This window comes from Ornithorhynchus anatinus, chromosome 17 (genome assembly GCF_004115215.2).
Source record: "Ornithorhynchus anatinus isolate Pmale09 chromosome 17, mOrnAna1.pri.v4, whole genome shotgun sequence".
Classification (NCBI taxonomy): Eukaryota; Metazoa; Chordata; class Mammalia; order Monotremata; family Ornithorhynchidae; genus Ornithorhynchus; species Ornithorhynchus anatinus.
Genome location: NC_041744.1, coordinates 2914049 through 2926538, shown reverse-complemented (window position 1 = coordinate 2926538; position 12490 = coordinate 2914049). Strand labels below are relative to the sequence as shown.

Here is a 12490-nt window from a genome sequence, read left to right as displayed (position 1 = left end):
CAAACTGACAGGTCGAATATGTGAGTTGAATGACAGAGAGGAGTCAAGGGTAATGTCAAGGTTCTGGGCTCCTTAGGAAGGATCGTGGTGCTGTCTACAGTGATGGGAAAGTTAGGGGGAGGACAGGGTTTGCGTGGGAAGATAAGAAGTTCTGTGTGCTGTGTGTCAAGTACTATTTCAAGCAGTGAGGTAAAGTCATAATGATAATTAATAATAATGATTAGGAAATTGGTTAAGTGCTTACTGTGTGCCAAGCACTCTACTAAGCACTGGGGTAGAGACAAGGAAATTTCAGTCAATTTTATTAATTGAGCGCTCACTATGTCCCAAGTACTGTACTACACCCTGCGGAAGAGACGCGTTAATTTCAGTCAGTCAGTTGTATTTATTGAGCACTTACTGTGCGCAGAGCACTGAACTCAGGGCTTGGGAGTGTACAATATAACCACAGACACATTCCCCACCCACAACAAGCATACAGTCTGGAGGGCGAGACAGTAATGCAAATAAATAGATTCCAGATACGTACATAAGTGCTGTGGGGTATGCCATGCTGTGGTGGTGGTATTTGTTAAAGACTCTGTGCCAAACACTGGGGTAGAAACGAGATAAGCAGTTCAGACATAGCCCCTGCTTCTCCTGGGGATCCCGGCGTTAAGGACAGTGGGCAGCAGTAGCATTTATTGAGCATCCACTTGGGGCGGTCCGGTTGGGGCAGACTAACAAAGTGGCATTGTCGTTCATGCCCGCGAGGAGCTCGAACTCTATTAGGGGAGGCAGGCATAAAAAGGATCTGGCAAGGGAAGAATCTTCCGGCTGGCAGGGGCGATGGGGCCACGGAAATTAAGGTCCTTATATATTGGGTAAAGAACTGTGTAATGTCTTCTATATTCTTATGTTTCGCTAAACGAATGCATTTGAAAGAAGGTCCTGGGTCCTAATCCCGGCTCTGCCACTTGTCTGCTGTATGACCTTGGGTAAATCACTTCACTTCTCTGGGCCTCAGTTACTTCATCTGTAAAATGGGGATTAAGACTTGAGCCCCATATGGGACATGGACTGTGTCCAACCTGATTAGCTTGAATCTACCCAGAGCGCTCAGAACAGTGCCCGGAATATAGTAAGCACTTAACTGATAAGGCGGAGACCTAGACTAGCAATTCGAAATAGGCTGGGATCCTAAACTCCAGCATCCACTAGCTACCCCGGGGTACCCCTTTCTCCTGGAACCCAGGCTTTTAGCTCCAAATTCTGGAAGCAGATGGATCTTAGGGGATCCGGTTAGTATCAGCAACCCCTTTTCTACAGTATCTGTTAAGTGCTTACTCTGTGCTAGGCAGTGTACTAAGCGCTGGGGTACTTTCAAGCCAACCAGAATGGACACAGTCCCTCTCCTACATGGGGCTCACACTCAATCCCCATTTTGCAGAGGAAGTAACTGAGGCCCAGAGAAGTGAAGTGACTTGCCTATGATCACACAGCAGGCAAGTGGTGAAGCCGGGGTTAGACCCTAGGTCCTTCTGACTCCCGGACCCGGGCTCTTCCCATTAGGTTACGCTGCTTCCCTAGGGGGCAGGGAACATATCATTTCAGTATTTTAAACTTCCCAAGCACCTAATACAGTGCACCGCTCTAAATGGGTGCTCAATAAATACTAATATCTGTGAGCTTCTTAATCTGAAAATTGGTTATACTGAAAGTGGTCTGCTTAGTTCTCCGACTGTACTTCAGATGCTCCTTTGAAAATGTCCTTAAAACTAAGAGTTTGCTATTTTGTTCTTTAAATTGAAAGTTGACCAAGCCCCACTCGATGCACTGCTAGTTCCTAGTTCCCAAGGATTTTTAACTTTGCGGAATGATGATGAAGCGTGAACGAGATATTAGCAAAAATATTTTATTCTTCCAGAATCTGTCCCAAATAGCCCCAACAACCAGGCAAAATTGGTTGCCTTCGAATCTTCAAATCTTTCCGGAGGGTCTTGGATGCCAGAGGCCCCTTCCCTCCAAACTCAGATAAAATGAAACTCAGAAATAATTTACATAAATTAAAGGGAATAAATTAAAATTGAGGTTTGAAAAACAGTCCAGCTGAGCAGAGACAGCATTCATGTAGAGGTCAGGTCTGGGATCAGCAGGATGGAGGTTCTTGTTTTAAGCCTTTCTTCTGGTGGCCTTTGACCTTTAACCTGTCCCCCCTCATTCAGCTGTGCTTCAGGTCCTGGATCCTGTCCTGGACCCATTCCTCGCTGGGGTCAGCGCAGACTTCACGGCCCTTCTTGGTGGTGAATCTGTGGAGCGAGAAGCAGGCGATCAGAGACGGGGGGGTTGGGGTCCGAGAGGAAACACCTCCCACCCCCGATCGTCAGCCCCGTGTTGGATCCTCCCTCGGCCAGTGGAGATTCGGATTCTCATCCCTCTGAGTCGCCCTGGGGTTTCTTCCCAGGTCCCTCCCTGAAGCCCTTGGTCCAGCTTCCCCTTCCTCCAGTTCTCCTGCTGTTTCTCTGTTCGCTCTGACCCCTGTCTAACCCCCCCGGGATTAGCTGGTCCCAGATGTGACCCCAGAATGACACCACGGGGCCTGTTCCCTGTGTCCACAGCTGGGCCAGTCTGGAGTGGGAGATGGCCACTGGCCTCTCCGGGAGCCCAGGACCACAACCCCCGACCCCAGCCTATAGCTCCTAACCCCTTTTCCCAGTCCACATTCTTTGGTCTCCCACGAGGGAGGCAGACCGCTCCCTTCCCAGCCCCCCGGGGAGGGTCACCCTGCAGTTGGCACTCACATGATGGCCGGCTTGGAGCAGCGGCTGCTGGTCTCTTCGTAGTAACTCAGGAGCCTGATGGGCAGCGGGCGGCTGGTGTAGGAGAAGCAGCAGATGGTGGGGATGTCTGTTCCAACTGTAAAGGGAAGGGCGGGGTGAGGTCGTGTCCCTCGGGGAGGTGGAGGCAGAACCCCCTTCTCCCCGCCCCCAGAGGGGTCTCTGCGGTTGTGGGGGAAGGAAGGGGGAGATAGGGAGAGTAGTTCCCTCTCCTACTAACCGAAGCCTGAGTCTCCCAGGAGACCAGGTGGCCCCACGGGTCCGTCTCTGCTTCCCCGTTCAGGATGGGGGGATGGGAGGGAAGAGGTCAGAGTGTCGACACTGGGCCTCAGAACTGGTCCCCTGCAGGTCGGGGCCGGTGACTCCCCGAGCGTGGCCGTGGCGGGAGGACTGAAGCCCGAGGACCAGGACACCGGATGACAGGGTCGGGGCTGGAGCCCTGGTTGTGGGCAAGAGGGCCTGCCAGAGGCGGCCCTGAGCTGTCACCGGCCTGAGGTCCAACCGAGTCACTGGGGACTCCCCCCGGCTCCACAGAGCACTGGACACAGAGGGGGTAGTGCCCAGAGCACAGAGTAGACAGTCCTTGGGGCACAGAAGGAGGCACGGGGAAGCGACAGCGTCCGGATACCCGGAGGTACGGTGCCCGGGGCAGGGGGTGAGTACTCACCAGGAGCAGAGGAGGTCGGGGAGCAGAGAGCCGCAACGAGAAGGAGGGCGGAGAGGGTGACCACGGGGCCCTGCATGATCTGGCCGGCGAGAGGGTTCGAGGAGCAGAGGTGCAGCTGGGAGATGCTCAGACTGCAGCCAGCGGGCACTGCTGTGACCCGGTCTCTGTCCGGCCCCTCTTTATTAGGCACCAACCGGGGATGGAAACTAGGGGGAGAGTGGAAAGGCTTCCCCAGCTGACTTGACATCATGGCAGATTGCCTAATCGGCGCAGGAAGTCCCAGAATAGCCGTGGGCCGAGAGCGAGATCGACCTCAGCCCCGACCCGGCACGTGGCTACCCAGAACCACGAGCGCAGACGAGGGCGGGGGATCCTGCCGGGAGAAGGGGGTCCGGCCGAGGCGGGGTCTCCCTCCGCCGGCCGGGGTCGCCCCGTCGGCCCGACCCCCACGTCGGGGGCTGCTGCTTCCTCAGTTGAGGGGATACCGTGGCCTGGTGTGTGTGAGCAGCGTCCTCGGTGCCGGGCAGAGAACGATGGAGTCAGCACGCCACGGGGCCCTGCCCTCAGGGGGGTTATAGTCTAGCTATGACTGAGGAGGGAAGGACTGGGCGGGAATCCGGCAGCCAGGATTGACCTGACTCATCGTTCCCCTCAACAGTGGGGACCGTGGGATGGTGGTGGTAGTGGAAAGTACCAAGCCATTGCCAGGGCCTGAGTTGGGCCTAGAGGCTGGGGGAGAGCCCGTGCAGCTGACCGGGGCTGCTCCCGCCTCCTCCTCCACGTGCCCCTCCCACAACCGGACCAAGGGAATCCCCGCAGACTCTCCGTCTTCCTCATCCTCGGGTCCTGGAAGGACCGAGTGTCCGCTTGGGCCACAGCCCCGGACCAGGTCCTGGAGGAGGAAGCCACTTTGGGCTTCATATTGACACTCTGCCGCTTCCCCCCGCCTGTAATTCCTTTCCGCATCCGTCTCCTCTGCTTGACTAAGCACCTGGAGGACAGGCATTGTATCTTCCAGCTCTATTAAAACATCCCCCAGTGTACGGTGCAGTGCTTTGCGCACGGTAAATAATAGCATTGATTGATTGATGGATCCAGCCCCTGCCTTCTAGGGGCTTACAGTCTACATTCATTCAGGTGTATTTATTAAGAGCTTACTGTGTGCAGAGTACTGTACTAAGCACTGGAGAAACTAAGAGGAGCAGTATGGCGTAGCGGATAGAGCGCCGGTCCGGGAGTCAGAAAGTCATGAGTTCTAATCCCAGATCTGCCACTTGTCTGCTACGTGGCCTTGGGCAAGTCACTTAATTTCTCTGCGCCTCAGTTATCTGTAAAATGGGGAGGAAGACTGTGAGCGCTCTGCAGGACAGGGGCTGCATCCAACTCGATTTGCATGTATTCACCCCAGCGTCTAGTAAGGTGCCTGACACATAGGAAACACTTAAATCCCATTATTATTATTATTACAACACAACAATAAACAGTGACGTTCCCTGCCCACAGCGAGCTCACAGTCTAGAGGAAAGTCCAGGAAAGAACCAATACCTAGGTTTCCTTGTGAAAGTGGGACAGTCCCTGTCACTCTGTGGGGCTGTTTAGCCCAGGTGTTGGGGTCAGGGTTTGAGGACACATTCTCGGTTCCTCACTTAAGTATGAGGAAACCTCCCCACCCCTCCAGACATGCTTTCTGAATGATAATAATGTCATTTGTTAAGCGCTTACTATGTGCAAGGCACTGTACTAAGGGGTGGACCCCTGGTTCTGACTCTGGTCAGGAAGGTAGGCACGGTTATTAATATTCTTATTCATATTATTATGATTACTGACATTAACCAAAAGCAGCATGGCTCAGTGGAAAGAGCACAGACTTGGGTGTCAAAGGATGTGGGTTCTAATCCCAGCTCTGCCGCTTGCCTGCTGTGTGACTTTGGCAAGCCACTTCACTTCTCTGTGCCTCAATTACCTCATCTGTAAAATGGGGATTAAGACTGCAAGCCCCACATGGGCCACCTCGGTACCTTCTATCTACCCCAGGGCTTAGAATAGTGCTCGGCACACAACGATTAACAAATACCTTTATTATTATTATTATTGTCGTTAATGTTATTATCAACATCATCTTCATTAATAATACAGGAATAGTTGTGCACAGCTCTGTTGTGGTGATAAACAGGATTATCACGTCCTATGTACTTTCCAGACTCGTGGACCAGAGCAGAAGGCGACACACTTGTTGCTGGGAGACGGAGCGTGGTCGTTTAGCGTGACACTGGCAGAGAGGATGCTCTTTATCATCGTCAGCGGTATTTACCGAGCACTTACTCTACTGTACTGCTGAGCGTGGAGAAGCCGTGCGGCTTAGTGACAAGAGCCCAGACGTGGGTTCTAATTCCGGCTCCGCCATTTGTCTGCTGTGTGACCTCAGGCAAGCCGCTTCACTTCTCTGGGCCTCAGTTAACTCACCTATCAAATGGGGATTAAGACTATGAGCCCCAAGTGGGACCACCTGCTTACCTTGTATCTACCCCAGCTCTTAGAACAGTGCTTGGCACATAGTAAGCGCTTAACGGATGCCGTAATTATCATTATTATTATTATTATTATTATGCACTAAGCACTAAGGGGAGTAGAATTTAACAGAGTTGGTAGATACGTTCCCTGCCCACGGTGAGCTTCCAGTCTACAGAGATGCACAAGCCCAACCAGCTGACATCATGACGTCTCTAACGCCGGACAACCTGGAGCGTGGAGGAAGGGAGGGATTGGGAAGGAAGAAACAGTGTTGCCTAATGGATAGAGCACGGACTCTGGAGTCAGAGGACCTGGGTTCTAATCTAATCTAATCTTTGTGAAGTGACCTTGGGCAAATCATTTCACTTCTGCGTGCCTCGGTTGCCTCATCCGTAAAATGGGTAGTAAGACTTTGAGCCCTTTGTGGGACAGGTACTGTGTCAAATCTGATTACTTTGTATCTACCCAGTGCTTAGTACAGTGCCTGGCACATACGCTTAACAAATACCATAAAAAAAGAGGGGAGGAAGCAGGCAATAAATACCATTGATTGGAATGTGGGAAATAAGTTCCATAACGTCCACAGACTACAAGGAAAATAATTTTTCTCTCGTCCATGGTTGGGAACTGGGTTGAGGGGGAAAGGGTGTGCCGTGTGGAAGTCACCTTTGAGGTCAGCAGAGCATATCTCCCACCCTTTGAACTTTGACCCTTGGCCCTGGCCCCTCAGTTCAGCTTCAGGTCACTGATGTAAGTCTGGCGGTCAGCTGGGATTGAAGCTGTCAATCAGTGGTATCTATTGAGCGCTTACCTTATGCAGATCACCGTGCTAAGCCTTGGGAAAGTACAATAGAGTTGGTAGACCCGATCCCTGGTTACGAGGAGAGGAGATAGAGGTCCTTTTCGGAGTGGACTGAAAGGTGGATGGATCAGAGACCGAACGGCGGGGGAAGAGTCCTGCTTCCCCAGCATCCTCCACCCCTGACCCAAAGTTGGCTTCCACGGTCCGCCTCCCCATCTGGGGTCCATCCTCATTCCACCCAAACCAGAGTTGACCCTTGTCCCTCGTCTCTTCCAATAATAGTAATAATAATAGCAATGACTGGGATATTAGGTAAGCGCTTACTTTGTGCCAGACATTGTTACTAAACCTTGGGGTAGATGCGAGATAATGGGATTGGGTACAGTCCTCATCCCAAACAGGGCTCGTAATCTTAACCCCCATTTTACAGATGATGGAATTGAGGCACAGAGAAGTGAAGTGATTTGCCCAAGGTCCCACAGCAGACAAGTGGCGGAGTGGGATTAGAACCCAGGTCCTTCTGACTCCCATGCCCGGGCTGTATCCACTACCCCTTGTTGACCCTCCAGGACCCCCGAGTTTCCTGCATCCCCTGCTCCTAACACTCAGCTGACTCTCTAGGTGCCCTCAATCTTCTGGAAACCGCCCTACCCACTGTAATAATAACTGTGGTTTTCTTTAAGCGCTTACTATGTGCTGGGCATTTTACTAAGCGCAGCGGTAGAAACAAGTCTGTCAGGTTGGACACAGTCCTTATCCCACGTGGGGCTCACAATCTTAATTCCCATTTTACAGATTAGGTCACTGAGGCCCAGAGAAGTGAAGCGACTTGCCCAAAGTCACAGAGCAGATGAGTGGCAGAGGCGGGATTAGAACCCATGACCTTCTGACTCCCAGGCCTGTGCCCTACCCATTGGGCCATGCTGCTTCTCCCTCACCCACTCCACCCCCGCAGGCTGCCTCACCCAGCCTCCCGGGGTCCGGCCCCTCCCCTCCTACCTCCGTCAATTAATCAATTAATGATATTTATTGAGCGTTTACTGTGTGCAGAGCATTGTTCTATGTGCTTGGGAGAATAGACTGTAACAGAGACGGTAGACACGTTCCCTGCCCACAACGAGCTTATGGTCTAGAGGGGTCCTTTCCCCACCAGGCTTCCTGTCCTCAAGACCCAACCCATCCCCCCCCCCCCCCGGACCCCAAAAGGAAGTCACGGTGGGCTGGGACCGGCTTGCTACCTTGTATCTACCCCAGTGCTCAGAACAGTGTCTGGCACATAGTAAGCGCTGAACAAATACCGTCATTATTATTATTGTTATCCACCCCAGCGCTTAGTACGGTGCCTGGCACATAGTAAACGCTTAACAAGTACCACTCACTGGTCTGGTAGTCAGTCCTAACCGGCCCGCTGGGAAGTTACCAGCCTGTGTTTGGGAGAATCAGCGGGCTGGGTATTGGAGGAACTCGGGGGGGGGGGACGGAAGCCCACTGCAGGGGGCAGAGAATGTGTCGTGGAGATCCCAGTGTGCCCCCCCGCCCCGGGGTCCACCCCCACCCCTCTTTAGCAGGGGGGACCGGCAGCCCCGGGGCAACAGAGGGGGTTGTTGGGATTTCCAGGCCGAGCTGATGTCATGGGGCCGGTTTCAATCAAGTGCCGGGAAGGCGAACCGTGGTGAAGCCGGTCAGGAAACGAAAGCGAGGCTGGTTTAACGAGACCCGTGTGGTGGGACAGGGGAGCTGGGGGGAGGGGGAGACCAGCACCTAGCAGCCCACTGCCCCGAGTACGGGGGAGGGAGACTGTGAAAGAGGATCTGGGACCACATGCTTTTGGGGTAGGGGATGGATTCCTACATTCCTCATTCTCCCAAGCATTCAATAGGGAGGCTCTGCACCCCAGGGGTGCTCAGAAAACCCCAACCATGGCCCCAGGGTTGATGGTGGTGGTGTCATCCCATCGGCCTCTTCACCGCTTGGGCTTGTTCAGTATTTATGGACTGAATTACTCATTTCCGTATTTAGCATCGAAACCTTTCCTTTTCCACTTTGCACATTGACTATTTGTATCTGTGGCTTCCCAGCTTCCCCCGCTCCACCCCATTACACTCGAAGGTCCCGAGGGCAGATCCTCGGCCTTTGACTTCTGCCTCGGGTTTCCGAGCGGGGGTAGGAACTCGGGCCGGTGCTCGGCACAAAGTAGGTGCTCGGCCCAGTGCTTGGCACACTGGGAATGAAGAGGAGAAACAGCTGCTGACGGAAGGAAATGCAGATATTGGATCTGTTCTGTAGACTGTAAACATCCAGGGGGCGGGGGCCGCGAAGTAGCGTGATATAGTGGACAGAGCCTGGGCCCGGGAGTCAGAAGGTCATGAGTTCTAATCTCGGCCCTGCCACTCGTCTTCTCTGTGCCTCGGATACCTCATCTGTTCAATGGGGATTTAGACCGTGAGCTCCACGGGGGACAGGGACTGGGTCCAAACTGATCAATTTGTATCTACCCCAGCGCTCAGAACAGCGCTTGGCACATAGTAAGTGCTTAACAAATACCATTAATTATTATTATTGTCCTCAGTCAATCGATCGAGAGTACTAATTAGGCACAAAGTGTACAGAGCAGTCTTCATTCATTCAATCGTATTTATTCAGCCCTTACTTGGTGCAGAAAACTGTACTAAGCGCTTGGGAAAGTACAGTACAACAATAAACAGTGACAATCCCTGCCCACAAGGAGCTCACAGTCTGAACTAAGTGTTTAGGAATCGATTAATAGTATTGTTTGAGCACTTACTGTGTGCAGAGCACTGAAGTAATCTCTTAAGAATCAATCAATCCATTGTACTGATTATTAACTGTGTGCAGAGCACTGAACTGATCACTTAGAAATTCAACCAGTAGTATTGATTAAGCACTTACTGTGTGCAGAGCACTGAACTAAGCACTGAGGTATCAATCGATCATCAATCAATACTACTTATTCAATGCACATCGTGTGCAGAGCAGTGAAGCAGGAGCTCCGGAGAGTATGATGCAGTGCAACAGCGTAGTGGCAAGAACACGGGCTTGGGTGTCAGAGGATGTGGGTTCAAATCCCGGCTCCGCGCTTGTCTGCTGCGGGACCTTGGGCAAGTCACTTCACTTCTCCGCGCCTCAGTCACCCCATCCGTAAAATGGGGATGAAGACTGTGACCACCTGATTACTTTGTATCTACCCCAGCACTTAGAATGGTGCTTGGCACATAGTAAGCGCTTAAAAAGTACCATAATTGTTATCGATTATTATCGCAGTTTAGCAGAGGAGACAGATGTGGAAATGAATTACAGGCCGGGGGAGAAGAAGAGTGTCAGTATGAGGCCCAAAGTGGCTCCCGTCCCCCAGGGTTTGGTCCAGGGCTGTGGCCACAGCGGACACTCGGCCCTCCCTGGACCCGAGGATGAGGAAGACGGAGAGTCTGTGGGGATTCCCCTGGCTGGGGGAGGGGGTCGAGGAGGAGGAGCATGGAGTCTCATTCATTCGGTCATATTTATTGAGAGCTTACTGTGTGCAGATCCCTGTTCTAAGCACTTGGGAGAGTACAAGAGAACAATAAACAACGTGGTGTAGTGCATAGAGCACGGGCCTGGGAGTCAGAAGGTTGTGGGTTCTAATCCCCGCTCTGCCACTCGTCTGCTCTGTGACTTTGGCCAAGTCACTTTGCTTCTCTGGGCCTCGGTTACCTCATCTGTAAAATGAGTAATAATAATGATGTATTTGTTAAGTGCTTACTATGTGCCGAGCACTGTTCTATGCTCTATTATGACTGCGAGCTCCAGGGGGGCAGGGTTCTAATCCACTCGTCCACCACTTGTCTGGTGGACAAGTACAAACGCTTAGTATAGTGTCTGGCACTCAGTAAGGGTTTAAAAATACCACAATTATTATTATTAATAAACAGATATATTCCTTGTCCACAGTGAGCTTACAGTTTAATGTGTGGGGGCGGAGTGACAGACGGTATTAGAAATAAATACATTTCAGATATATATTAATAAATGACAGGTATATAAATACATTACACACATATAAATACATTAAAGATTATAAATAAATAAACTCCCAGGCCACAAGGCCCAGGCCGGGGACCTGGGTGATGATTCGGCCCTTTCCACTACCTCCCCCACCCGACAGCTCCCAGCCCCACGGCCGGTGAGGGAGGGGTCCGCGGCTGCGTGGGAGACCCCCTCGTGCTGAGACAGGCCCGCCCTGGCAGTTGGGCTCCTGCCTCCTCCACCCCACCCCCCGCCCCCCGCCCACTCCTCCCCTCCTCAGTCATAGCTAGACCGTAGCCTCCCCGAGGGCAGGGCCCGTTGGCACACCGGCTCCATCGTAGTCAGTACGATGGAGTCGGGCCGACAGAATGACCTTCCAACGTGGGAAAGGAGACCCCCACCTCGGCCAGACCCTCCCCTCCCAGCCCTCGTCTGCAGTCAGGGTTCTGGGTAGCCACATGCCGGGGCGGGTCTGAGGCTGAAGGCGTCCTTGGCCCGTGGATACTCTGGGACTCCCTGTTCCAGTTAGGCAATCTGCTGTGATGTCAACTCAGCTGGGGAAGCCTCTCTGCTCTACCCCTGTTTCCATCCCCGTTGGCCCCTATGAAGAGGAGCCGGACAGATACCTGCTCACAGCAGGGCTCACTCTCTGTACATCTTCCAGTTCCACATCTGCTCCTCGAACCCTCTTGTCGGCCGGATCACGTAGGGCCCCGAGGTCGCTCTCTCCACCCTCCTTCTCACTGTGGCTCTATGCTCCCTGGCCTCCTCTGCTCCTAGTGAGTGCTCACCCCCTACCCCGGGCACCAGACCCCCAGGTGTCGGGACACTGTCCCTTCCCCATGCCCCCTCTGTGCCCCAAGGACTGTCTAGTGTGTATGCTCTGGGCACCACCCCCCTCTGTGTCCAGGACTCTGTGGAGCCGCGGGGAGTCCCCAGTGACTCAGCCGGACCCCAGTCAGGTGACAGCTCAGGGCCGTCTCTGGCAGGGCCTCTTGCCCACATCCAGGACTCCAGCCCCGACCCTGTCGTCCAGTGTCCTGGTCCTCGGGCTTCAGTCCTCCCGCCACGGCCGCCCTCGGGGGGCCACCGGCCCCGGCCTAAAGGGAGACCAGTTCTGAGGCTCAGTGTCCGCACATTACCCCTTTCTTCCCATCCCCAGTGGGGATTTAGAGACCGACCTGTGGGACCACCTGATCTCCTGGGAGACTTAGGCTTCGGTTAGTGGGAAAGGGCACCCTCCCGATCTCCCCATTCTTCTCCCACAACCCCACAGACCCCTCCGAGGGCCAGGAGAACAGGGTTCGGCCTCCAGCCCGAAAAAAGACACGGCCTCGCCCCGCCCCTTACCGTCCGGTTGGAGCGGACACCTCCTACGTCTGTTGCTTCTCCTACTCCAGCTACCAGCTACCCCTCAGGCTCCTGAGTTGGTACGAAGAGACCAGCAGCTGCTGCTCCAAGCTGGCCGTCATGTGAGTGCCACCTGTGGGGTGACCGTTCCCGCGGGTGCTGGAAAGGGGGCGGTCTGCCTCCCCCGGGGGAGACCAAGAATGTGGACTGGGAGAAGGAGTTAGAAGCCATAGTCTGAGGTCGGAAAGGGGGTTGTGGTCTGGGCTTCCAGACAGGCCAGTGGCCATTTCCTGCTCCGGACTGGCCCAGCCGTGGACGCAG

General features: G+C 53.6%; 1 protein-coding gene across 1 annotated transcript; it reads right to left on the bottom strand.

The window, feature by feature from the left end:
• Positions 1 to 1878: 1878 nt before the first annotated feature.
• Positions 1879 to 3664, bottom strand: CCL4 (C-C motif chemokine ligand 4). The gene is made up of 3 exons (XM_001512333.6): positions 3484 to 3664; positions 2781 to 2895; positions 1879 to 2288 (listed from the first exon to the last, which is right to left on the bottom strand). Exons 1-3 carry the CDS (start codon positions 3557 to 3559, stop codon positions 2201 to 2203), a joined length of 279 nt encoding a protein of 92 aa, XP_001512383.2. The 5' UTR covers positions 3560 to 3664; the 3' UTR covers positions 1879 to 2200.
• Positions 3665 to 12490: the final 8826 nt, after the last annotated feature.

Excerpts from the sequence above, each read along its gene's own strand:
- CCL4 (XM_001512333.6), bottom strand. The coding sequence starts at position 3,559 with ATGCAGGGCCCCGTGGTCACCCTCTCCGCCCTCCTTCTCGTTGCGGCT. Across the intron at positions 2,896-3,483 it reads CCCGACCTCCTCTGCTCCTG|TTGGAACAGACATCCCCACC; the intron begins GTGAGTACTCAC and ends TTCCCTTTACAG. Across the intron at positions 2,289-2,780 it reads TGCTCCAAGCCGGCCATCAT|ATTCACCACCAAGAAGGGCC; the intron begins GTGAGTGCCAAC and ends CTCGCTCCACAG.